The sequence below is a fragment of the Uranotaenia lowii genome, chromosome 2, assembly GCF_029784155.1.
Source record: "Uranotaenia lowii strain MFRU-FL chromosome 2, ASM2978415v1, whole genome shotgun sequence".
NCBI classification, from domain to species: Eukaryota; Metazoa; Arthropoda; class Insecta; order Diptera; family Culicidae; genus Uranotaenia; species Uranotaenia lowii.
The window spans coordinates 129,406,586-129,434,257 of record NC_073692.1 but is presented as its reverse complement, the minus strand read 5'-3'; the positions used below and the strand labels follow the sequence as shown (position 1 = coordinate 129,434,257).

The following is a 27,672-nucleotide window of genomic DNA, read 5'->3' as shown; positions in this document are numbered from 1 at the left end:
ACCGAAAGAACTTTATTCTAACAGAGTATTTTGAACATAGTAGTGTCCAACTTCGTGTCTTTTTGGTAGAAGAAAACTGTACAAGAAGCACCAGCTTGGTAAGATGGCCCATGCCATTATTTTTCAAAAATACGCCAACTTATGGCTACGAATGACAGATTTAAGGTTTTATGGCAAACCCGACTGCGTAAACTGATAAATTTCAGCTTTTCTTTTTTTTGAATCGTATGCCCTTCGAATGTCTTAAAATATATTTTTTTATATATCATTTAATTTTCACAAATATTTTCTAAAATCAATTATATCAAAATTGGGGCAGAATGCGAAATGTCATATTCATTTTGTGTGTTGAATACACCAATATTCATAATGCACCAATATTTGGTTCGAAAAAATCATCTGCCATGCATGAAGACGTTTTACCTAGCAGGATACCAAAAAGTGTATTTAAAAAATCGAAATTTTCGATATGTTTAATAATAAAAAAATGAGTTTTTGCCAAAGTATGCTCAGTTTACAAAAATGCGATGAACATGTTACTAAACATTTGATGTAACAATTATTATTGATGCTCCAAACATTCTTACGAGGATAGACTTCAACGTGACTCCCAGACAACTGAGAAGCCGAAAATTTCTTCGGCTTGGATTCCATCGAACGCTCTACGGCCAGAAGAACCTATTCGTGCGATGTGTGCAGTGTTTAATGATAGATGCAGTGAATTTGATTTTCATTTGACTGTAGATACTTTGTTGAACCGCTTACGAACTTCAATGTTAAGATGATTTTAAGTGATTTTAATTTGTATTCTGTATCTGACGTTAGATCTTAGTATTATTTTATTTTATAATCTCTGTATTTCAATTTTAATTCTTGACAAACTATTGTAATGCTAATCTATTGTTTTTGCCATTGATGGGTTTTTATGCCTAGTGCTTTTCCCACCTCATCAATTTAGACTTTAAGTTCGATGGATTAATAAATAAATAATAATTATTATATTCCATTTAACCATTATTCTATTTCTGACCACCCTTCCGGTATGGTGCGTTCTGTTCACCAGTTTCGGCGTTCTAGCCCACGGTGTGTTCTCTAGCTGGTTGAGTTTTTAACAAAATCATCAAAACTGAGTATTTATCGCAATTTTTCCTTCTAGTTAGACGTAAAATTACCCTCTGCTTCGTCGTAAACGTTTGATTCGATCTTACATGTTTTAAGCGCTTTAAATAGCGTTAATGCTTAAGTGGTGCGTTCTGTACAGTTTTCCCCTAGATTGATGGAACTGGCAAACTGTATCTGTGGCTTCAGCAACTTTGAGCAGTCTTAATTCCATTAAAATTAAAACAACAAAGGAACTAGACGATCATTGCGAGGTTATAAATTCACGATGATAGTTTCCAATCAACTTGCTTGTATTGTGTTTTAAAAAGTTATCTATAGAAGTCGATCCTAAATACGAGAAACTTTTGTGAGAAAATTTTAAAAAAATATTTCAAAAAATCATTTTTAAAGATTTCTTAACGGTCTGTATTCGGTCACATTTTTCTTTTTTGCTTTCATCTCGATCCTCATTCACAGCGTCGGTTTTCAGAAGGGCACCAGGACCTGAGCAGAGTCTCTGAGTTTTCTCTTAACCAACCAGTGCATGAGAAAATCAATCGCGCAACGCGGCTTGCATTTCTCCGAGCAGTCGGTCGGCGACAGTCCTCGAGAAAACACTTACTCGATCGGGTTTCTTGCGAAAAGAGCTTATCACCGCTACGATTGAATGGGAAAAAAAAGTGCAACGACTTACGATTTATGTCCAGCTGATGGAAGTTTGCGCCGTGAGATTACTTCGAGCTGGAACTAAGTGAATCTTATAATTTGGGAAGATATTTGCCTTCAATTCAGCTAACTGAGGTCGTGTGCAAGATTTTAGTGCAAATCATCACACTAAGAGGTGCTGGCCAAATAACTACTGCATGTGACGGTGCATTTCGTCCGAAGTTGACAAGTGCAGTGCAGTGTAGTTCAAAAAGTAAAACAAAAATTATGCCGTACAGAGCAGGAGACGCATGGTGTTTTTGCTAAATAAAATCAATGCCTTTCCCGACAGAAACCTTCCAACAGATTCGTTCATCCGATATAGATTGAAGAAATTAAGCTGAAAATCTGTCCTCAATCTCGAAAAGCCGGGTCTATCGCACATTTTCTCTTCTGTCGGTGGCGGTGAAAATATAATCAAATTAAACAAATACCTATTTGTTTCGAACAAACACACGCCATCGTTCGCAGTGACGCCGCGAAGAAAAAAACGCGAATTCAGCGGCTGATTGTGACGAAATAAAGGAAGCAAAAAAACGAAAATCGGCAACTAATCGTCATAAACTAAGTGTGGTATATTTGTAAGTTATTGCAAACAGGCGGCGCACCGATTTGGGCGCAGTTCTATCCGGCTTACATAAGACACGGTGACCGAGAAGAGATAATCCCGGTTATTTTTAAGGCGATTTCGCTGAAGTTTTCATGCGAATTGGATGCGACTCAAAATGGTAGGTATTTTATTGGTTGGAGTCCAACCTCAAAAAAAAAAAACTGATAAGCTGTTGTTGGTAAACCCTTTTTTTCTAGCCGAAAAACGTAAACAACGTTGACTCGGCGTCTGTTAAAAGCGTAGACAAGGAGGTAATAATATTTTGAAAGATGCTGTAAAAACTGAAAGTGTTCAGATGATTATACGCTCCGTGAGACATTGGATTGAAATAGAACATTATTATGGTTTACTGCCAAAAAAGTGCTCAAAAGCAGGGATTGAAGGGCGCCAGGTTTACTCCAAATGAACTTTTTCTAAATTTCAAATTTTAAGCATATTTGATTATCGAGACACAGGAATAAATACCCATGCATATATTAGTTGAATGTATTTGTAAAAATTATGTTATGTTTTTGCATATTACCTTATCAAAAGCGATAAGCGCTACCATTTTTCTATTTTTTTCGGATTGTTTACCATGACTCGAATTCAATAAGGCAGCACGTGACAATCAAAACATACCGTTAAACGGGGTAAGATTGATCACTTTTTTTAATATTTTTGATTATTTTTCTGTTAAGATCAATATGGCATGGTTCATATTTTAAAAACCAGTTCTGGACTCTTTCTGAACATAAAAAATGGTTGCAGAAATTTATTAGACAACTTTAAATTTGATTTAAAAATCGATGTCGTCTTAGATTAGAATTTGATGCCTTGGGGAAGCATTGATCAGTCTCTATTTTGATGGTTTCAACAAGTTTTCTTGATCATAAAGGATAATAATATTTACAAATGCTAGTACTTGAAAAACTAAGGCAGTTCGTGTGTAAAGGCCGAACAGCAATTAAGATACTTGGATATGATTGTCCCTATGGGGTGCTGCAACTAGCCGGTAAGAAGCATATTTACGAAATTTGTTTTCTGTTGCATCAGAATCAAGGCAATTCTAATATTTTCTTAGATGATTGTTCATGCACCGTTAATTTTTTTTTAAATGTCATTCTTTTAGCAACTCAAGCAATATGGATGTAAAATTTTCGATAGACTCAAAACATTACCATTACCAAATCATTTTTGATGAGTTTTGATAACACCAATAGAAAGTCATATAACTGATAAAAAATCACCTTTTTTTATTTTGGTTGATTTTTAGAAGATGTTAGGAATTTATCCAGTCAGTTTGAGAATTAAATGTTATCAATTTTGTGATTCCCAAGTAAATTGCATCACTATCATAAGAACAGATTGGAGGATCGGGAAACATTGAAAAATGCACACTACCTTTTATGCTCAGTGGTTAAAAGGAACTTTTCCAAAGTTTAGCTATATAGGACTCCGACTCTCAGTTTCAAAAGTCAGAAAAAAGGATCGTAATAAAAAATATCATCAAACTTAAAAGAATATAAAAATTTTACATTTAAGTAAAAAGCATGCCACCTAAAATTTCGGAACATTAAAGTAAAGAGAAAAATCTGAACCAATACACACAAATACAAAAAAAAAGTTTCGTACCAGATATCAGATCAAAAAACAATCTATCAAGCACAAGTGAGTTTAAGAATATAAACACTTGAACTCGATCAACAAAAATAAAATCAAGATCTAAGAAAATCGGCTTTTAAATTTAAGTTCAAATATAACTGAAAATCCAGATTCATAAAGCCAAATTCAGAATATTGATATAAATTAACAATAAAATTCAGAATTAAATTTAATTGTTTGGATTACAGTTTTTTATCTTATAATCATCAACTAAAATTTTAAATAATTTGTGATTGTTTTGAATTTTTATTCAAAATACTCAAAATAGATTTGCCTTGAATGATCAAGGTTTCAAATGCTAAGAGAAATGTAATCCAAAAACATGACAGTTTAAATCCTTTTTTTTTAATTTCCTAATTTATAGTGTAATTTGCCAATCCCTAACTGAAAATTGAAAAAAAATAATGATGCCACTAATTTTAAAGACATTTTTAAACATTATGTTGATTAGAAAAGTGTTGCTGTAAAATGAGTTGAATACTGACTTTTCCTGTATTGTTAGATATTTGTCAAACACAGCTCTGTCAATTCACAATAAGATTCAATAAGTGTATTTAGTACAAAGTCCGAAAAAATGACATTGAAATAATGAAAAAAAAAAATTAAAAATTTAGTTTATATTCATTATTCTTTAAATTTTCTGGTTTTGTCCAATTCATTTTTTAATTTTTCTATTTTGACGATCATGCTAAAAGAAAACTTCAATGTATTTAAATACAGAGGTAAACACAAATCGAAAAAAAACTCCGTTTATAACGACTCTAGCAAAAAGATCCATTTTCTGTTTAAATCAATCTTCAGCAATTTAAAAATACTTGATTTTTTTTTTGTTTTGATTATAGTCGTTTTACCATCATTATGGCATTCGCGACTTTATCAACGTTGCAGTTGGCGGATCGTTATTGAAAAACTATCCGGTACAACTGCGTTCGATGTTTTACTCTTGGGCTTGAACTCGCGGACATCGGCTCAGAAGGTAACAGACTTGCCAACCCGAGTAACAATTTTAGCTTTATTATGGTCAGCAAAATATCGTTTGGACTATCGCATTAATCTTCATAAAAAGCTAAAGCGCATTCTATAACATCACCTGGACTCTGATAAAGCCAAAATCAGGCTATTTGGCTAGAAACGTCATCAAGACGTATAATTGTTGGTCATTAATGTTGGTCACCAAAGCTTTTAAAAAGCTATTATTAAACATGTTAGAATATTTTGTTTGATAATAGCTTTTGTCTGTCAGTTTTCGGAGTTTTTTGTTTTCCAGCAACCATAATGGTTGATGAATGATGATTGCATTATTCAGATATGATCTGGTAAAATTAATTGCTAAAAAAACCAATGTTTTAACCATACATTGAGCGTCTTTTCTACTGCCAGTCAAGATTTTAGGTAAAATGTATATGAAATAGTATCTTAAAATAAATGCGCCTCGTCAAATCTGATGGTCAATCATGATGGAATTGATGGAAAAAGGCCTGAAAAAATATTTTCCAATGCTTGCATTGTGAATCCATCAACATGGCGTCATTTTGTGCCCTTCGATTTTGCAACCAACATTGCGTGAGTCAATTCATAGTTTTATTGTGGTTTAATGATGACCCCAAAAAAAGCTACGATTTGACGTTTCTCTCGCAAGCCAACCAATTACACGCTAAGGTTGAGTTCCTCATTTCTGAGTTGTTAATCATTAGTACAGTAAATGAGGACAGACTTTTTGAATGAAAAGGGATTGGTTTTGAATGACCCGTGGAATAAATCATGAGTTGAAGTAAAATTTCGTTGTCTGACGCCATCTTGAAATCCAAGATGGCGGCTTCCGCTGAGCTTTAAAATGGTTTAAATGACTTGAAATCGCATGAAACCCCCACAAAATGGGTATCGGGTGAAAGGGCTAAACGAGTAGAAGTTGAATTTCGCTATCAGACGCCATATTGAAATCCAAGATGGAGGCATCCGCTCAACTTTTAATGCTCAATGCTGACAAAAAGTCGCATTAAACCACCACTATACGGGTATTGAATGAAAAGGCTAAGCTAGAAGATGTCGATTTTTTTCTTTCCGACGCCATCTTGGAATCCAAGATGGCAGCTTCCACTGAATTTAAAATGCTGTTAATCAATGAAAATCACTTGAACACATCTTTTTTTCACGTAATACTACATTAAAACTACTATTTTAAGACAATTTAGATCATTTTAAATCACTTTTATTATTTTTTCATTATGTTTCTAATGCATTTAGAACTTTTCTTGTTTTGTTTATAGTTTTTGATTTTTTTGCCATTTATGTAACTCTATTATTCCTATCATGCTATTATGTCTAAATTGTATTGGTCTTATTCTAGCGAAAACTATAAGGTTATGTTGTTTCTGTTAACCGTCTTGTTTAGGCACATGTGCCAAATTCGATGTTGCCAAAATCGAATGTTGCCAAAAACGAACGGGGTCTGTATTGTGGTGGTTTTTGTGGGATTTTCAGTCACTTACAGATTTTCAGAGAAACGTGAAAAGAGATATTTGACTTCTATCATTTAGCCTTAGCACCCAATACAATATATTAGAGAGTTTCATGCTATTTTCATTCATTTACAGTATTTTTAAGTTCAGCTGAAGCCACCATCTTGGATTTCAAGATAGCGTCAGAATGCAAAAATAAACTTTTTATAGCTTATCCCAATTGACAAACACCCATATTTTGGAGGTTTCATGCGATATTCAATGATTTAGAGTATTTTTAATGTTTATAGAAAGCTGCCATCTTGTATTTCAATATGGCGTAAGATAGCAATATTCGACTTCTACTCGTTAAGCCCTTTCACCCACTACCAATTTGGGTTTCATGTCATTTTAAGTCATTCACTACATTTTAAAGTTTGGCGGAAGCCGCCATCTTGGATTTCAAGATGGCATCAGATAGCGAAATTCAACTTCTACCGGTTGATTTCTTTCAGCTTATACCCCTATAATATAGGTTTTATGCGATTTTCAGTCATTTACAGTATTTTCAAGTTGAGTGGTAGCCGCCATCTTGGATTTAAGATGGCGACGGGCAACGAAATTTGACTTCTACTCGTTTATTACTTTCACCTAATAACCATATTGTGAAGGTTTCACGATATTTCCAGTAATTTACAGCTCTGAAAATAAAAACGGAAGCCGCCATCTTGAATTAATGATGGCGTCAAGCAACAATTTTTTTTCTACTATTTGGGCCCTTTCACTCAATAGTCATATTGTGAAGATATTCATACCACTTTCAGTGATTTCAAGTTTTCAAAGATGTATTTTTTAATTTTAACTCAAAACCAACACACATAACTTACCAAAAATGTGTAAAAATGGGAGTTCCAATTCAAATATGTGCTATCTAATCTGAGCGTGTCCTGTTTTGACATCTTGATCGAGAACTGTCACTAAGTTTTATGGCGGTTTAATAATCATGCACTGAGTGCTATTATAGAACATGCAAAAGAAAGCTTGAAGCAAACTTCTAAGTTTGTGTTTTATTATAGTTTAAAAAGAGCATTCATAACTCTTTCAAAATAACTAAAACAGTATGTTTAATGAAAGTTTTATTAGCGTTTTCAAAACCATCTGAAAACATATGATCGAAAAAAAGTTATAAGCATTCTGCATGACCATAATAAAACCGCCATAAAACGAGCTGCACAAAAAAATGCCATAATCAAACCATAATAAAACTTCCTAATGCTAGTTGGCATAATCTGTGTTACTTGGGAATTAATCCCTAGAGTTAAAAACAGTATATTCTTCTTTTGAATTGATCGTGATCATTGCTGATGGCGAGATTACTTATATTTATCCAACAACTAATATTTATTCAACAATTGTTGAAGAAAAGGGCTATAATAATTAATTTTATCTTATTTATAGAAAATAGCGCCTTTAAGTATGCATTTTCATTAGCGTTGAGACAAAGTTATAGAATTATCTTCTTCTGTCAGTTATAAATTGTGAAATGATATAAAACATGACCAAATTAGTCCATTGACATTCTATCTTGGGGTTTTGTTTGATTTTTTTTTAAGGGCAAGGACTTCGTGAATAAAGGATCAAGTCTCCTTCAATAGAGGATCAAGTCTCCCTTAACTTCAAATATATCGCAATTTTTTACTCCCACGAAAATGCTTCCAGTTCATCTACGGGTAAAAGTATTGTTCTAATTATTGGAGCATAGAAACTTGAAGTTACAAGCTGTTAGAAAATGTAAAAGGGTGTGAGTTGCCAAATTTTTTCAAAAAAAAAAAATGGTGAAAATAAGAAAATGGGATCAAGTATCCCCACTCTCCCCTATATATGATGTGGGATCCTATCTCATGCTATATCCTCCACCTTTTCGATGAGGTTTACAAATATATATATTTTAATATTGTGAAAATGTTTTTTTCAAAGCGTTGTATCTCTGAAACAAGATTATTTAGGCAAATCCTGTATCGTTTTTTCCGGGAATTCACCACGGGGATTAAAACTCATGTTCAATTTTTCATTTAGGTAAGATACTTCATCAGTTATCAATAATTGATTTCACTCTAAACTGATAAATTTTAAAACTTCTAAACGCCATATCACTTAAACTATATACAGGTGATAAAAAAATCATGTTTTAGACGCAAAAATCCTCCAAAATCAGTTTAAAAAAAATAGACTCCTAAAGTATGTTTATGTATTCATTTTCCCAGAAGCTCCCAGCAGAAATCCAGTTTTAAACTTTGAGTTGAAAATCCATTATGAAAATGAAACTTTTGTTATTTAAATCGCGATAAATTTAGACTGTTCATCAAAGAATTGAATTTACTATCAGAATTTAGCCCTCAACTTCAGAGTTTTTATTTTATATTATAATTAAATAAAAAATTTGGAAGTAATCTATAGGATTTCTTCCTTTTTTTCGTAAATTTTTTTTACAAATTTGTTACTATTTAATTCGTTTCAGTTCAAATAAAATTTAAAGTTTGAAATTCCAGAGAAAATAAATGGCAATAATGATCCAAAAGCTTCATAGTTCAGATTCAGGTTTTGATAATCTTATTTAAGAATTAAATTTATATCTATAAAAGGAAGAGTCGAAACTAGAATTGATATCATTAATTCGATATTATCGAATCACGATTCAACAATAAACTTTAGAGAAAAAATAATATATCATAATTTTACAATCAATTTTGGATTTATAGCAATTATTATCAAAAACTTTTCTTAAATGTTAGGTTTAACAGATGTGTAGTCGTAAAATGAGAATCTTTCAAAATTAGATGAGAGCCTTGCGCTGATATGGAGAAGCTCAAGTTTAATTTTGTCGAAAATTTTAAGATTTTTTTTCTACATTTTCTTCTCCAAAAATGAGTGTATTATTTTCATTTGTAAAATGGCATTTATAACGAGAAATTCATAAAAAAAAAGGTCATAGAGTGACAATTTTCAAATTGACAGACATTACGAAAATAATCTTTTCATGAAACTTTTTTCACTGTAAATGTTTTTGATTCACAGATTGTTTTATAAAATGATGTATAAATTGTATAAACGGATATTAAAATAAGTAAATTGAGAAAAATTATTCAAAGTTTACACAATTCTTCCCTAATTTCATATATTTCAGAATCAATAACTCTGATTTCGAAATTTTTTACTTTCAAGAGGAGAAGAAGGAACAGTTTTCAGCTAATGTTGAATACTCATTCGCCACGACGCCCCTCCCTGCCGCCATTCGGTTTCTCAAAATGAACGTTTTTTCATCAGTTATTTACTCCTTTTTATTGAATCAATCTTGAAAATTTGTACAAAATTGTTTTTTTTATGCATCAAATTAATAAATTCTTAGAAGCAACATAATGCAAATTGTATTCATATACGCTTCAACCTAATTAATCAATAAATCTGAAAGAAGCTATAAATGATGTGTATTATCAAGCAATAAATATACGAATTACAACAAATTTTTCTCCCTGTTGCCCCTTTTCACCCCATTTCAGGATACTGTTTTCAGTGTCGAAATGTTTACTTCTAAGCACTGAATGGCATAAAACCTTTTCGGAATCTACCTTAAGAAGCCCCTGAATCGAAATCAGAAATTGGAAAACCAACTTATTTTCGATGAAATCAGTATTTAAAAATGAAAAAAAAATCAACCTAACATTGAGAAAATTCATTTTTGTTAAAAGTACCTACTAAAGGAAATTTTTCATTTTCAATCCTCATTTTTCATCAATCATTTCCACTGCCAAGCAACGGTACCGAAATCCCTAGGCTATTTACCTGACCATGGCCGAATCACACTATTATTAGAGTGAAATAATGATTTTCGTCGTTTTAATTATAAACAGTTTGTTTACATGCTGCACATCCGAATACTTCTCTCTCTTTCGGATGAAACGTGTGTGTGTGTTCCCCCATTTGGGACGACGATGACCGGTTAGTTGGACTTGGGATAGTTTCTTATACCTGCTACTGAAACTGAGGAAACTAAACACATTCCTTCGGATGAAGATGAGAGTCGTCTATGCATCTTGCGGTTTCACGTCCTCCAGAATAAGATTGTTCATCGAATGATTTTCCTAAGAATAACCGCGTTTATCGTGTCCAAATTCACGAAATTGCGGTTAATGAGACGGATTTAAAACTTTCCATGAGTTGAACAAATTTGTACCGCAACATGGTACGTGATGTATTGCTATTGATATGCATCAAACCATTCAAATAGGAACACGTGTGTTCAATCTCGTAAAAATGATGGATTTTAACGACCATACGTTGAGCGCCAATGACGTGCGCTAAACGATTGCAAAACGTCTCAACGGATTGTCATTCGCAACGATCCCGAGAAATGACCGTCCACATCGACCTTATCTAATGTCACAGTCGTTCATTGTCCCACTTATCTACTTGCAGCGTTTCTCACCGATGCAATGTTTGCTGTTTGTGCTGGCGATCTTCGGTCCAACCGCGGTCAGCTGCTCCAAAATTCTTGTGCTCGTTCCTTTCCCAGCGCCGAGCCATTGGCTTTGGTTGGAGCATTTTGTCCAGGAACTGCTGAATCGGGGCCACATGGTAACGGCCATCACCAATTTTGCGAGCCCGGAGAAGCACGAAAATTACACGGAAATACTTATAGACCCACCCTACGATATCCCGTACTATTGTGAGTGATTGACTCCGGAATTCATTTAGCAAGTAAATGCCTTAATCATGCAATTTGCAATCTCTGATTGATTCCAGTTCCCATAGCGGATATTTTCGAGTCCAAATACTCCAGCGACATCAAGAATTTGTTCCTGTACTGGAATGTGGGACTTTCGACGACGAAATATGCCCTGGAGAATCCGAACGTGCAGGAATTCATCGAACATGACGACACCGATTTCGATCTCATCATCTCGGAGCAGTTCTATCAGGAGGCGTTTTTGATGTTTGCCCACAAATACCGAGCACCGATCGTAACCGTAGGTATGCGTTTAGTTCTAATTTTCATAACGATCAGGGTTGATTTTGATAGTAACGTGTAACGGAGTAAACGTATACAGAATGAATTAAATACGCAGCGCTTATTATAAACCTTTTTATTAGCACAGTTCCACTTTTATACACCTGGGAATTGGAGGTAAAACGCCACCCTTGGAATAAATTTCTTATTACTCAAAAGTCAAAACTGAAAAAAATAATCTATTGAAATCGACAGTTTTGAAAATGGAACCGTTCTTTCTCAGAAATTCAAGTACAAAATCACTTTACTTGAAGAAACATCTGTTCATCATTAAATTTCATAAGGGCTTATAACATATCAGCACTAACATGTGAAAAGGGTATAAAAGCCAAAGTAAACAAATCCCGTTTTCAGTGAATTCAAGAAGCCCAACATGAGCTCTACTTATCACAAAACCTGTTTTTAGTTTATTAATCCATTAGATCTAAAATACAATTTGAGCAAAGAATCTTAAAAATATATAGCCATAATATGACATTATTTTCACAAAAATTGGTTTATTAAACCTTCACTCCACAAACGGATTAGAAGCATAACATCAAAAGGGGGAAAGTGCGGAAAGACTCATAAGCGTTTGTGAAAAAAAAGAAGAAATTTTATTTCTATTTCACTCACACACCTGAGATAGACAGTACAAATCAAAGGGTTTGTAAACCATTTTGATGAAATTTATACTCCAGCTAGATTTTATTTCCATGTTTTTTTTCATTTTTCTTTGAAAATACTTTTTTATCGATAAAAACATATTCATAACGCTCCTACGCACCGTTTGGGTCATATCAACTTGAAGTACATATTCCATGTGAATTTTAATAAGCGATTTAAAAAAAAAGGTTGCAAAATTTTCACACAGACCCTTTTCACGTGTTGATACTTATATGATTTGCAATCAGGGGGGTGACAATCTGGTTCTTCTTGTGAACAAGAATCTTTTTCTTTTTTTCTACCCATCAGGAGAAACGTTTATGGTGTTTTCCTCTCAAAGCAGAACAGAGTTGAAAAAGTCAAAATTTCAACCAATGAGGAACCAGAATGATGGTTGTGTTAGTTTGCAATCATTCATAATTCTCTTGGATTTGACATCTAGTCCGGTTCCTTGACAGCAAAATGTCAGGTTTGTTATGGGCCCACAAAATCGTGGGCCCGTAATTTTGATGGTTGTCAAAATCAATGACAAAGGATAGGGCTGTCACCCCCTGTTTGCAATGCAATTGAGGTAAAGTGCGCATAAATTTGCTATGCATGAGACTCATGTATTTACGTTCAGGCGATTTTTATTGGTGTTAGGTAGTTCTTCCAAAAATGTATACGAGATGAAAGCAGTATCATTTTACCCCACGAAAGGAAATATGTATTGCTACGCACAGTGCTGCCAGATCAACAAACAGCCATATGAATAGTAAGATAAATCAACATAAAATTCATGAATTTACAATTACTTCCGTTTTAATTGTAATAATTTTATCCAATTTGACATTCAAACTTCTATGGAACAATTTGTCTTCTGAGCGCTCAAATTTCGATCAAAAATTTGTAAAATACCAAAAAAATAAAAAAGAACAACTGACAAAACAGAAATTAATTAAACAAAATAACATAAACTATAAAATAATAATTTAAAAAAAAATAACAAAAATTACAAATTTATAAAAACAGACAAAATAACAAAAATTAAAAAAAAATTGTAAATTTTCAATATTTTTATTTCCATATTCTTTTAAAATTTTTGTGAAATCTTCGATTTTTCCAATTTTGGTTATTGTACCCAATAATTTTTGTTATTTGATTCCATTTCTTAAACTGTGGTAAGGAAGATGCGGGCATAACGGCCACCTTGGAAAGGACGCTAATTTAACCAAAGAAAAAGGTATAATATTTATGTGAGTTACATCATTTTTTCGTGTTCAGATACTGAAAAAGTTTTCTTCCTAACTGGCTTTAACTTGAAAAAGTAGATATAAATGTTTGAAAATGCATTTTAATTTTTTTTTTCATAAGTTGAAAAACAGTCAGTGTAGGGGCATTATGAGCAGTATAAGCACAATTAATAGGGGAACGATGAGCGTTTTTGCCGTAGAATCTAACAGCGAATTCAACTCGATGAAGTCAACTGAATTATAGAGCTACTGAATAGTTTCATCTGACGATTTGGCCTATTGGTAAGGTGTCCAAGATCAGATGACTCAAGTTCGATTCCTAGTCGAGGCAATTTTTTTTTCTTTTTCCCTTATAATCGATGCATTTTGCTCTAAACCAGGGATGAGCAACCAGCATGTGGTTCGCAAGACCCTTATGCGCGGCCCGCGAAGATTTTCCTTATTTTTATGCCTTAATTTTTTTTACAATGGATTTTAGGGAAAATTTATATGACTTGATCAAATATGCATTTATCTGCATTTGCCCTACAATCATTCAGAAATTTAACTTTTTTCTGGCATTTAAGCATTATTTAGGTTTTGTTCAAGGCATAACGTAATATTGGATTTATTATTCTGGTTACATTTTTCCTAATTATTCAACTCCAACCACTCTGAAAAGCAAAATCCATTAACACTAGAAGGACCGACAAATTGAATATACCTATTCGGACCGTGACCAGTCAAAATGACTGGTAAAGGGGAAATTTTTTCTATCAAAATATTTTTAACTTTTTTCTTTTGTAACTATTTTGTTATTTATTCGATAACATTTTTGTTATAAAATGGAAATATTTTTTCACCATGGGTGCCCGGAATCACCTCATTTTGGCATAGTTGACGAATGCGTGTATGTCATAAAATGAATATGTCAAATAATTATCAAAAAATTAAAACACATTATCAATCTAATTATAAAGACATGTTAGATGGCTATGGGTATTGACCATGGGTGCACGGTTTCACTCCAGTTTTGTTTAAGTAGATATTTTATAGCATCCATCGCTCTGAAGTTTTTCAACCCGATGCCTATAAATTATACCTGATATTGTAGGTTTTGAAGCATATTTTTTATATAAGTTGAGCAATTTAGCATGGGTGCACGGATTCACCGCCATTCATCCAAAATCAAGTTTTTTTGCATGTTAAAGGTAAAGAATAAAGACTTTTAAAGATTCGATTGAAAATTTGTGTTATATACATGGTTTTTCACTATGGGTGCACGGATTCACCACGTTTTAATCAAATATTGAACTTTTTGAATTTTTTTTAAAAGCATTATTACAAATCTTAACTAAACCAAAGTTGAAACCATGTCTTTCAAGTTGAGACATAATGATTTAAATTAAGTTTTTTTTTACGTTCCGTTTTTTTCATTCCTGGAAAGAAATATTTCAATTATATCTTGAAATAATAAATTTATTTATTTATTATTTAAAAACAGGTTTTTGCAATCGAATATTTATCTGATAAGATCTGATCAACATCCAAGAAATTGGAAAACGGTTACCATGGATCGAGTGAATTTTAGGAATTTTATGCATCAAGTTATGTCGTGCGACGGAAAACAGTGGAAATAAAAATAATGAGTCAACATTGTTAAATGTACACGATGATTTGTTTTTCCTTAAAAGTTTTTCGATTGACTAATATTGCATTTCAAATGCCTATCATATCTAACTCAAAAATATTTTGTGTTCTTAAGCAAGTTGAAAACTATTATTTCTATATAATTAACAACGGCGAATTTATTGCCATTCCGTGCACCCATGTTGAAATATCTTAGCGCCGATGTGGTCTATCAGATAGACTGGCGTGAGTTTAGTCTAGGAATGCCAGGTGTACTGGGTTCGATTCCCCGTATCGGCAAGAAAACTCTAGGGTTCAAACCCCATAAGCTGCCGACAGGTAAGATGTGTTTCCTCTTATAATAAGAATGTTCAATAAGAATGTTCAATCAGTTGTTAGCTGGTCAGGTATATACACGGGTGCCGGAATACCTGTAAGTGAACTTGCATTGGAAATTTGTCGAACCTAATAATCTAAGAATGCATGTGAATACATACTTGGGCAGAAACTGCGGTGAATCCGTGCACCCATGGTGGATAACAAACATGAAAAATAATCATATATAAAAAAATCATTTTACTAGTTTAGTATAAAACAAATTTGTCACCTAAAACTATTCGATTACTCGAACGGACATGTATTAAAACTAACATAACTTTTACAAATCTTGATGAAATTTCGCCAAATTTTGACAGAAAGTTCGATTATAGTTGAGCAACAAAACAGACCAAAAAATTTGGGAGTCAAGTGCTTGAAGCGGCACACAGCGGCCAATCCGAGAACTTTTTCCACAAATCTTTATGACTTCGCAGCGAAAATCAATAATTTCATAACGAATGACAAACTTCTGCCGACCATAAATCAACTAGGGCTCATTAGGTGGTATGAAAAAACCCTAGCAATTGCTTTTGCTAAACTAAATCGAGCATTCGAGCAGTCGCAGAAAGCAATTGCTTCGGTTGATATGAATAAAGTTTTTTCTGACAGCTGTTTTCTCAGTCAGGAGCTTTTACTTTTAGAACAAGCTAGTTTGGTATGAATAAAGCCCAAATCTGAAGCAATCGTCTTGAATGTAAATTGAAAATAAAACCAAAAGCAAGCGAAATTTTTTTATCTTGTTTGAGTTATAGGGTTGTGAATTTTACCAGTCATTTTGACTGGTCACGGTCCGAGTGTCCATGGCGAAATTTCTCTCGCTTATTAAAAGAGCTAGTGGAATAAAAAATACACAGTTTTGTAGAGATTCAAAATTCATGAAAAGTCGTATTTTTTGCAAATTTTTAAAGCGCAGTATTTAAAAGATATTCAACAAACAAAGTGTCCAACCAGTCATTTTGACTGGTACGGTCTTTCTAGTGTTAAAGTGAGTCGGAAAGCAGCCAAAAATCAGAGGCTACACAAGATCAAAGTAATTTATATGTCTGTTAGTGAAGTCATTTATACTATTTTGAGTCCATTTACCAAATCAAGTCCAAGTCGTCCAAGTAGGCCTACTGTTCGGCAGCCTGATAGTAATAGTTACGCTCAAATAAGTATAAAAACTTCATTTTTGGCTCACTTCTATTGACATTTACACTATGAAGATCATAATTGGCCACTTTGAGTTGTATATTGTTTTTTTTCTGATAGCAAAACTGTAAAATATGTAACCGAACTGGTCCGAACTCAGGAGATATAACCAGTTGAAAATGATTATTTTTGATAAGTATTTTCATCACTCGCAAAAAAATTGTATTGAAAAAAACTGAAAGTTGATATTTGTCTGAAAATTTTCATTACTATGACACGACTATTGATACAGTAATAAGTTCTATGGCAAAGTTGCTAGAATTGGTACAAGCAAAAAACTTTTCTTAGACAGCTTAGCTCTAAAATGGATATTCAAAAATTTATTTTTTCTAACTAACTACTAGGTGGATTATTCAATTTTTTTAAAACTTTTATTTTTAGCCCTTGTAATGTTGGTCATTTGTCTCGAAGACACTATAGGGCTGAAATGCATAGTTTCAGCACAAAATAGTTTTGATCGTCTTTTTCATATGTTGCCCCTGTGTGCGTTGGTTCAAAAGGTTGCTCACCCCTGCTCTAAACGGTGAGTCCTAGATCCATTAAACAAAGCAAAAACAGAGAACTATATGTCTATTTGTGGAATAAAAACAATTCACGAGTGTGTGTACATAATGTTTCTGGTGCTTTATTGGCGGATGATACAACTAGCCTTTCAATGCAACAATCAAAATAATCGATCATGAATGGTATATGAAAAAAAAATCGCCCCGACCAGGGATCGAACTCGAGTCTTCTGTTTACCTCTCCGGCACCTTACCAATAGGCCAAATCGTCAGATGTAAACAATTCGAATTGTAGCTCTATAATTCAGTTGACTTCATCGAGTTTAATTTGTTGCTAGATTCTATGGCAGAAAATGCTCATCGTGTCCCAATTATTAGTGCTCTGTTCGCCCCGAATCAACAAGTTAAAGTAAAAACGCGTTTGAAAAATTTAAAATTTAATGATGGTTAAAATTGAGGAACAATGTGTTCATCATGTTACAGTGCGTACATTATAGATCAAGATAATTTAACTATCATAAGAGCTTTTTCTCCAGTGTTCAAAAATTATATTATTTTCTTCACTTGAGAATCTTGTTGGTGTTTTTTAATATCTCTGTAAAGGAGATTTCCGTTTTTCTGAAAAATTTATACTATAGGGAGTAAGAAACTAATCCCCATGAAAATTTATTTACGAAATTACGTACTTTTGTAAAAAAAAAAAAGAGAAGTGCATACTATGACCCTGGGGCTCGTTATGCCCTTATCACCCCTATTTTTCATTTTTTACTCTTGGGCTCGATCGCACGGACATCGCCTCAGAAACCAACTGACTTGCCAACTGAGCTATATCACAAGCCCAGCTGCTGATATGCTGCTAGGTTATAAAGATAAAGATTATCATCCAGAATCAGGTTTAGCATCAGCATCCAGGGTTAGGATTTGAAAATTAGGACCAGGACTAGATGAGAAACCGAATCCTATCCAGAATCAAGATTCGGATATAGAATTAGAAAACTGATCTGTATTCTGGATACTGATCCTTATTTTAAACCTCATCAGCATGCTTGGCATCGCTCCTCAGATTTGCCCGTTCAGAGTAAGAGCGTGTATTTTTTTCGCTGTGCTCTCCCCTAACGGAGAATCTTGAAAAAAATCCTCAGTTACCTCCAGAGCGACCAAGCGTCCACCCAAGTGTGGGCAAGAGAAGCAAGCAAACTGATGAAGTGCGTTCTCGGTGCAGATAAATTCGTTCGCACTCGGGCGAAAGAGAAGCTTTACAGAAAACTCAGTTTGTCTTCATCGGTTGCGTCTGGATCGATGTTTCGAAGTGCGTCAGAATTTACAATGCAAAACATAAATCTAACGGAACTAAATTAATAACGCCAAAGGTAGTAAAGATAGAATGCTGCTGTCTTCGACAACATTGCTCTGTATAATGAAGCGCATATTTTGATATGAAATACAGTAATACCTCGATATAAAGCAACGAAATTTTTTTTTTCGTTACTTTATATCGAAGTTACGTTATATCAAAACACTACATAAAATGGTCCTTTGGAGCATCGATAGTGATCGTAAATGTGAAAAAGTTGATTCTAAATTCCGTTTGTACGGATTTAAGGAACGTAAAAAAATAATATTTTGTCACAAACTCAACAATTTTGTTTATTCAATTTCAACAAACATTTTCAGAAACAATTAAAGTGAAGATTCCAACAAACATACATTTTTTTCACAATTTTACAATTAAGTTAAATCTGTTCTTCTACTACTTTGTCCATAACTTTTGACCGCATCTGCCGCAATGAAAATTGCATATTAAGCGGCCAACCGTTCTCCTCTGCATATTTGATAGCCTCATCAAAACCATTTAAAGCAAACTGCTCTGACTCTCGTGAATAATCGTCATCTTCTTGTAAACTCGATTGTGTCTAGAGATGTAAATTACCATTATTATTAATAATAACATCAATGATAAAAAAAATAGATTTTTAGAAACTTACAGACTGCGGTGGATCGTCTATTGTTGACTGCGAACCCTCCACATTGTTATCCTCGTCTGGATGATTGGGATGCAGGATACTTGAAAAGATTTCGTCATCATTTAACGTCGCGTATTCAGCATCTTCTTCGTCGATCTCTTCCGTCTGCTTCTCCGGGAACTGAATCCCATGATTGTGCAACCCAATTGATTGCATCCCTAATGTTTTTGTTTATGTAACTTTATGTGACTTAATCATTTGAATTATGTTCTCGTCCATTGGCAGTATTGCCGCAGTGGTGTTCGGTGGTAAAAATATGGTGAAGATCGACCCATCTTCGGTTTTCAGCTCATCTGCATTAAAATGCGCAGAACAATTGTCTAAAACAAGTTCTGGTCATCCAGGCGTTCTTGGAGGACCTGTAGTATACTGGCAGCTCTTAATGTTTTTCAACGCTCGCTCTTTATGCCTCTGAGAATTTACCGCATGGCTCATAAACAACATTATTATATTTTTATAACAAAAAAGTATTAAAATTAAACATATTTATTCAAATTAGAAACATTTTTAAAACTTACGTAATATAGAAGCAAAAGTTGCTTTATATTGGGTTACGTTATATCGAGGTTGCTTTAAAAAGAAGTTGCTTTATATCGAGATATTACTGTATAAAGTTTAGAGGTCCACCAATAGCGAGATATAAATCATAACTTTCTTGTATAGCATTTTAGAGCTAAAGTTTTTTCTACAAAGTTATTCATCTTAATAAAATACACAACTTTGCTTAACATGTTAAAGTTCTACAATCTTAACCCAACGAGATACGGTTAAATTAAAAAAAAAATGCTTGAAAAATGCTCTATAAAAAGTTATTGTTATTATCGCGCTGTTTTTGAATCCCTCGACTTTAAAGTTTTGAATCAAAATATGCAAACTAATAACTTTGCCCAAAACACCTATCTTTTCATTCCTGAGCGAGTTCCTCTAGATTGATGTTCTGCACCAGGACCAATGATTAGCTACAAAAGCTTTCTTCGGTCGAAAAATATTAAAAGCGTAGCGGTAAAGGAGGATGAATCCTAAATTTTACGATTTGTGAAAGTTTTGCAATTTTATTACTAAAATTTGTCCTAGATCCCTGCGTAATTTTCACGGTTTGTTTAAAAGACAAAGATTTTTGAATAATTTTAGTAAATATTACTTTGCGAATTGCTGCTTTTGTAAATTAATGCTACCCACGTACGATATTAAAAGTACATAACATTAACCTAAGTATACAGCAATTTGCGGATGCCCGGATATTGTGAAAAAACTACTTGGATTTTGCCCAGTTTTATCCACATTATTTGGAAAACAAAAAACAAGAAAATCGAATTCAGTTTAAAATTGTTTGTCAAAAATTGGATTTGTGAAAGTATGTTTCATCAAAAATCAAACCAAAACTTTCCTTCGTATGCTTTAAACATAAATGTAACACTGCTGATGTGTTGCGACAAGAAAATGTAAGTCGTTTTTCTTCACTAGATAAATGCCTGTAATTTCCTCAGATTTGGCCGGATATTGCTCGGTTTTTGGAATGGAGAATTTCAGATTATTTACCCGGTTTTCACCATGTTTTCAAATAATTTGCCAGGAAGTGCCCGGCCCGGCTACGTACAGAAATAGTTCATACATAAACCTACATTGGACCTCTTCAACTGATGCACTGTTCCGCACTGCATTACGGCTTTTTTGAAGAAAACATTCCTGCATTGAAATCTTTCTGGCTTGATACACTGAGCTACTCAGCAGCGTCGCTAGAGCACAATTTTCTAGCCAGCTCCTTCTCTTTTCTGTAGAGCGAGCGACGTCCACCCGACCGTCAGAGCAACCGCAATCGGGCGCACTCGGCAAAAAGATTTGTGAACGTTGATCGGCTGAGCAGTGCACTCGGAAACCGAAGTGATAAAAGTGTAATTCGTTCTCTGCTCTGTTCTGTTTGCGAGGTGTTGGACAAGCATGCTCATCAGTATGTAGTCTCTGAATTCGGCTCTTATTCTCAGCCCAGATTCTGGCCTTGATCCGAGGTCAAAGATCAGATTCAGGATTAGAATCAAGGATACAGAATCATGATCGAATGGTGATCACGATAAAGGTGCACTAAGTTCCAAAATTAAGAATCAAAATTGGAACAATATTTAGAATCGGGATCTACGTACAGAATCAGGTTCAGAATTAGAATCCGGGATCGAACAAGAAGCATAGTCAAAGGGATCATAGGTTTTGAACCAGGATATGAAACATGTTCAGCCTACTAGATCAGAATTAAGCGTTGACTCAAGGTGTAGCTCAAGCATCTAAATCTTGACTTAAGCAACTCTTTTTATTTAGAAAAAAGCATTTTGAAAACTTAGGTGGTATCGTCGACATAGCCAGTTTTTTCATATCTGGTGGTTGAAAAAGGATCAATCAACCTGGCTGGTACCAATTACCGCAAAGCTCGGGTAGAATCTTCAATCAAGCGTTATAAAATTTATAACTTTATAATATAAAGACAACAGATGGCCCTGCCACAAAGAAAGCGCCAATGTGGTCTAGAGAAGAGGCTGACGCGAGTCTGGTTATGATTACCAGGCTTACTGGGTTCGATTCCCGGTATCAGCAAGAAAACTTTTGGGTTCTAATCCCAAAAGTGGCCGGCAGGTAAGATGTGTTTCCTCTTGAAACTGACTATAACAAATGTTCAATCAGTTGCCATTTGGTCAGGTATATACGGATGCCGGAATACCTCTAAGTAAACTAGCCCACCTGATTGACTCGTTCTTCCAAAAACATACTTACATCAACACACGCAATACATTCACTCCATAGCAACTCGTAAAAATTCATGGGGTCCGAGTATGGTGTACGCACAGCATTGGAGATTTGTCGAACTTAGTAATCTTAATAAGAATGCATGTGAGCTCATAGGCAGAAACTGCGGTGAATCCGTGCACCCATGGTGGTGGATAACCAACATGCATACGTATACATACATGTTTGAACTGAATTTTACACTTTTCGGTCAATGAAGTTGTTTTAAATAAAAGAAGAATGCTGCATACAATTAGGGGTAAAAAAAAAATACAAAAAAATCTACTAGCTTAAATCATAAACATTAATGTTCGAATGGATGATATTTTGAAATCAACAAACGTGTGATGCAAAATAACCATATTCCAGAATATGGAAACGAGATTTCAAAGGTGAATCCCTGATTTCCAATTTGATATATTGTAGCCCAGACTGGTAACTGAACTATAAAAATGATTATTTAAAAATAAAATTGATGATCGCCCGAAATATACTTTTACACAAACAGTGTTGGTATAGGATAGAAAAAAAAACAATAAAAAGTTTGAAGGTGAGTTTATTAAGCCAATCCGTCGTACTGGGTAGTGATTTTTACGGCATCAAAAAACGCAATGTATTATGTTTTCTATGAAAATATAAATCTTAAAAAATTATCTTAAAGATAATTCGACCAGCTAAAACCTGTGTAGGGGAAGAGGTGGGACCATCATCATCATAAAAAACAGCATAAGATGTGAGAAATTATGGCATCAACATTTTGTAATGATTAAATGATAACTCGATTATATTATTTTAAAATAAAATTTTAACAAGTTCTGTGGTATACAAATATTGTATCTAACTCCGTTGTTGCATGAAGCCCCGTTTGACGGTACTTACTTGAGCGCGTATCAATTGTACTCTCATTACAGCTCAAAACTTATCCTTTGAAAGGCAATTTATAATCATAGAATCTATATATATAAAAAGCAATTTCTGTATGTTTGTTTGTTTGTTTGTTTGTTTGTTTGTTTGTCCTCTATAGACTCAGCCGTCTTAAGGGCTAGAGAGCTGAAATTTGGCATGGATGCTCATTAGGACCAGGAAGGATGAAAAATGTTTTTAGATTTTCGGATGACCCCTTCTGAAGGGGATCGTCCATAGAACACAAATATTATTTTCGCGATATTGACGTTACTTTTCGTCGGATCGTGTTGAAAATTTGCACATGAGTGTTTTGAAAGACAAGCAATCGATTTCAGGTGTCAAATTTTATGTAAGAGGTCAGCCAAAGGGGTCGTCCATATTAACTGATCGCTGTTTTTGCGATATTGATGTTATTATACATCATATTCAGATGAAAATTTGTACACGATCGTTTTGAGTGACGTGCAATCGATTTGAGCTATCAAATTCAGTGTAAGGGGCCGGCAAAAGGGGTCGTCCATATTAAATTTTCAGTATCTTAGTGATATTGACGTTTTTATACATCGGATTGGGGTGAAAATTTGCACATAGGAGTTATAAGGGACAAGCAACAGATTTCACTTATCAAAACTAAAATCAGAGGTCGGCCAAAGGGGTCGTCCATATTAACTATTCACTGTTGATGCGATATTGTCGTTATTATACATCGGATTCAGACGAAAACTGGTACACGAGAGTTTTAAGAGATGAGCAATGGATTTCAGGTATTAAATTCAGTGTAAGGGGCCGGCAAAGGAGGTCGTCCATATAATCATAGTCGTCCATTTCAATATTTTTGCAATATCGTCGTTATTTTACATCGGATTGGGATGAAAATTTGCACACGGTAGTTTTCAGGGACGAGCAACCGATTCCAGATGTCAAATGTTTTGCCAGGGGTCGACGAAAGGGGTCGTCCATATAAATTAATTCTTCACTATTTTTAGCAATATTGACGTTATTATACAATGGATTGCTTTGAAAATTTGCACACGGGAGTTTTGAGGGAAGGGCAATCAATTTCAGTCATCAAAGATTGTATAAGAGCCCCCGAAAGGGGTTTAGCTTTTTGGCAATAATTGCGTTGTTATGCAATGATCGTATCGAAATTTATACACGTGGTTTTTTGGCACGGTTAAAGGATTTCTGACTTCAAATTTAGTAGCAGATGACAGACAAAGTGATCGACCAATATTTTTGCAATTATTACTTAACAATGAATTCAGAAGTGCATCTGGAAAATGCTTAGCAATTGCCTTCATACAAACTGTTCATGACATATTCCAAGTTGAAAGCGAAACGGAGTTCGTATGGGATCAGCTAGTTTCAGTATAAAAATTAAACATGTCAACGATTTCTCCTTTGATGTTCTTCGTGAAACATACATTTTAAATTTTCTACTCCCCATTGCAGGAACCCTGGGTTACACTGATTCGATGGACCGAGCCATGGGTCTTCTGACACCTTGGTCATTTGTGCCGCATCCCGTTCTGCTGTACATGGACGAGATGACATTCAGCCAGCGATGCTACAACTTCATGATTTCACTGGCCGATGCGGTGATTCGGCGATACTACTATATGCCTCAGCAGGATAAAATGGCGAAGACATATTTTGCCACAATTGAAGGTGAAGTGTTCTTACGTTTTAATTGAAATCCCGGAATTTGCTAACGAATCGCATTTCAATCCCGCAGGTCCCGAATCATCCCCATCGGTTTACGAGCTCGAGAAAGGAATATCTGTGATGCTTATCAACAGTCACATCTCGACTTTTGCACCCAGACCAGCCATATCGGGCTTGGTAAATGTCGCCGGTGCCCATATAAAACCGGCCAAACCTTTGCCCGCCGATATTCGTCGATTTCTGGATAATGCCAGTGAAGGAGCCATATTTTTCAGCTTAGGATCTTATGTTAAGAGCGCCGATATGCCAAAAGACAAACTTAAAGCGTTTTTTGAAGTTTTCCGTAATTTGAAACAAAAAGTGCTTTGGAAGTTCGAGGACGAGAGCATGAGAAACGTGCCAAAAAATGTGATGGTCCGGAAGTGGTTGCCTCAGAGCGATATATTGGCCCATCCAAACATTGTCCTGTTCATAACCCACGGGGGAATGTTTGGCACCCAGGAAGGAATCTATCGAGGTGTTCCGATGCTGTTTATACCATTCTATGGGGATCAACACCGGAATGCTCTGCGCGCTGAACGATCCGGATATTCACTGACGCTTAACTTTGCTGACGTTAACGCGATAACATTGGGATCCAGGATCAACGAACTGCTTACAAATCCCACCTTTAGTCGACTCGCGAATAAGGCTTCGGAACTGTTCCGAGATAACATAGTTCCTCCGATGGACGAAGCAATGCACTGGATCGAGTACGTGATTCGCCATAAGGGAGCGAAGCACCTGAAGTCCAATTCGGTAGATCTCAACTGGATACAGTACTTGCTGTTGGATGTGATTGCATTTTTCGTGGCTGTGCTTCTGCTTGTGCTATATATTGCTTATACTATTTATAGACTGCTGTTCGAGAAACCTTCTAAACAGAAATCCAAAGATTCAAAAGGTTCCAACGCCAGCAACAAACCAAAGAATGCCAAAAAGACCAAAACACACTGAATAAATTGATGTCAAAGCGTTTCATTACTTTTAATTTTAACAGTACAACCTCTTTCCGAAATTCTAGTTCATGATCATCTTGAATTGCCAATCCCATCTGACATCAGGAAGCGTCCATATCGGTTGAAAATCAAGAGAGATATAACGATTTTATTCACAGTCTAATCGCTAGGCTTTAGGACAGCATCCATAAAAAAGAAATGGTTTAAAATTAAAGATTTCATGAATTCATTAGACGTCCCAAAAAAATGTGATTGCGTATACAGCCGTTTGACGAAACGGCTGTAAAATCGAGATAAAAAGCGAACAAGAAATCATTGCGACACCGAAAATGTCATGCCAGTTTCCTTATAATGTTTAGAGTAAAACCAATATTTTAGGGTAGTCTTATACATACATTTACTTCAAAAGGAAATTTAATCGATGGAGCTTTAAGTGTAAAATTGAACGCATTTTCGCTTGATACCCTCCATCAAAGTCTTTACAGTGCCATCCGGTACCAGTTTCCCAGTTTTTTCGATTTTCTTAACATGTCCTTCTCGTCTTTGACTGTCTTCTTGCTCTTCCGAAGTTTGCACTTCATTATTGCCCAGTACTGCTCTACCGTATGATGAATCTAGATATGGTGGTCTCCCTTTGGCAAAAAGTAGGCGAGGGTTGGATGCGGCGGTGGGGGCAAAACGCAGCCAAAATTTGACAGCTGGCTGCTGGCTGGCTGGGATGCCAGGTGCTCTGGGGTGGAATTATGAATCATATTCGATTCGAGTTACCCGTTTCGAGTTGAACTCGAATCGGATTAGAATCAGTATTACGAATCTCGTTCGAGTTCTAAATTTTAACGTATTAGATTTCGAGTAAATCGGGTAGTAGATCATCTCGAAACGTTCCATTCGAATCGAGATCGGTAATGCCAAAGTTGGTCGAATCGAACGAAACTCGATTAATTCGAGTTCCATAATCCCGCCCCTGATTTTAGTAAAACACGGAGTTTTGCCAATCATCAATATATTGCTCAGATAAAGATTTCGCCATGATTTTTGCAAATATAATCCATAGAAGCGAAAAAATTCATCCGGCTAAGTTCCGGGCTGGTAAGCAAACCTGGAAGACGTTGAACCAATAGACGACGGTGCCAGTTTTGTCGGTAGCAATGAGTAACATAGTTATCCATTACTTATAACAGATTTATGCTTATTCAACACTATTTTCTTCCAAGAGCTGTCTGGAAGCAGCAGAAAGTCATCGAATCGAATGGTATCATGGCGATGTATGACATTCCATCGTCCGAGAAGTGGCTGGCCTTCCTGCAGGAACATCTGATCTTCATCGAGATGAAACAGCTGCTTCAGGAGGACCCCCGTCTGTTGCCATCGTTGCTTCAGAAGATCCAATCGAGTAATCCGAATTTGGTGCAAAATTTGCTATACACATAACATACGACGTCTTATAGGACACGACACATAACGTTCTTACTTTACGGAAAAAAAGGATATAAAGTTACTTTTTTGTCGACCGGTTTCGGGCTCGATGTTGCCCATCTACAGGACGATGTCCGACTGATTACACAAAGGATAATTAAAGCTCCAGTTTCATACTTGATGAAGTATTCGTCGAACGCAATTGGCATTATGCGGATTTATGGTTGATCAGGTTGAAGAGAGGTGAAATGATCGGCGGATCATCTTCGTTCATCAACAGTTTTTCAGCGGTGCTGATGAACATCGACTCCCAAGCCTTCAGATGTGATGTTTTTCGTACAAACTTCCTAAATTTGACCTTTTTCCAATCGATGGAATGGTCAAACTCTGTTGTGTGGGCGGCAACACTCGATTCATTTATCCTTCCATTCTCAACGGCATTTTTGTGTTCTTTGAGACGAACTTTGAATTTACGGCGAGTTTGACCAATATAAATAGCTGAGCAGCTGCTGCATGGAATTTCGTAAAATCCGGATCTACCCTCCTCAGGAATCTTATCTTTGAGCGAGACTAGACGATCCTTGAGGGTGTTTCCACTCTTGTATGCAATTTTTAGACCATGCTGCAGAAGAATCTGGCTGATTCCGTTAGTCAATTTTGGATAAAACGGTAGACTAACTCTTTGCGATTCTTCTTTATCCGGTGTTAGTGTTGTTGCATCACTTGGGTGCTTTTTTCGGGCATGCTTGTGAAAAATTTTACAAACGAAGT

The 27,672-nt window shown here is 35.1% G+C and overlaps 1 protein-coding gene across 1 annotated transcript; it reads left to right on the top strand.

The window, feature by feature from the left end:
• The first annotated feature begins 1,699 nt into the window (after nucleotides 1–1,699).
• LOC129745553 (UDP-glycosyltransferase UGT4-like) lies at nucleotides 1,700–25,497 on the top strand. The gene is made up of 5 exons (XM_055738684.1): nucleotides 1,700–2,534; nucleotides 10,972–11,221; nucleotides 11,299–11,526; nucleotides 24,275–24,490; nucleotides 24,558–25,497. The coding sequence occupies exons 1-5, from the start codon at nucleotides 2,520–2,522 to the stop codon at nucleotides 25,481–25,483; spliced, it is 1,635 nt and encodes a 544-aa protein (XP_055594659.1). The 5' UTR covers nucleotides 1,700–2,519; the 3' UTR covers nucleotides 25,484–25,497.
• The last annotated feature ends 2,175 nt before the right edge of the window (nucleotides 25,498–27,672 follow it).

Excerpts from the sequence above, each read along its gene's own strand:
- LOC129745553 (XM_055738684.1), top strand. Across the intron at positions 11,222-11,298 it reads CTACGATATCCCGTACTATT|TTCCCATAGCGGATATTTTC; the intron begins GTGAGTGATTGA and ends GATTGATTCCAG. Across the intron at positions 24,491-24,557 it reads ATATTTTGCCACAATTGAAG|GTCCCGAATCATCCCCATCG; the intron begins GTGAAGTGTTCT and ends TCAATCCCGCAG.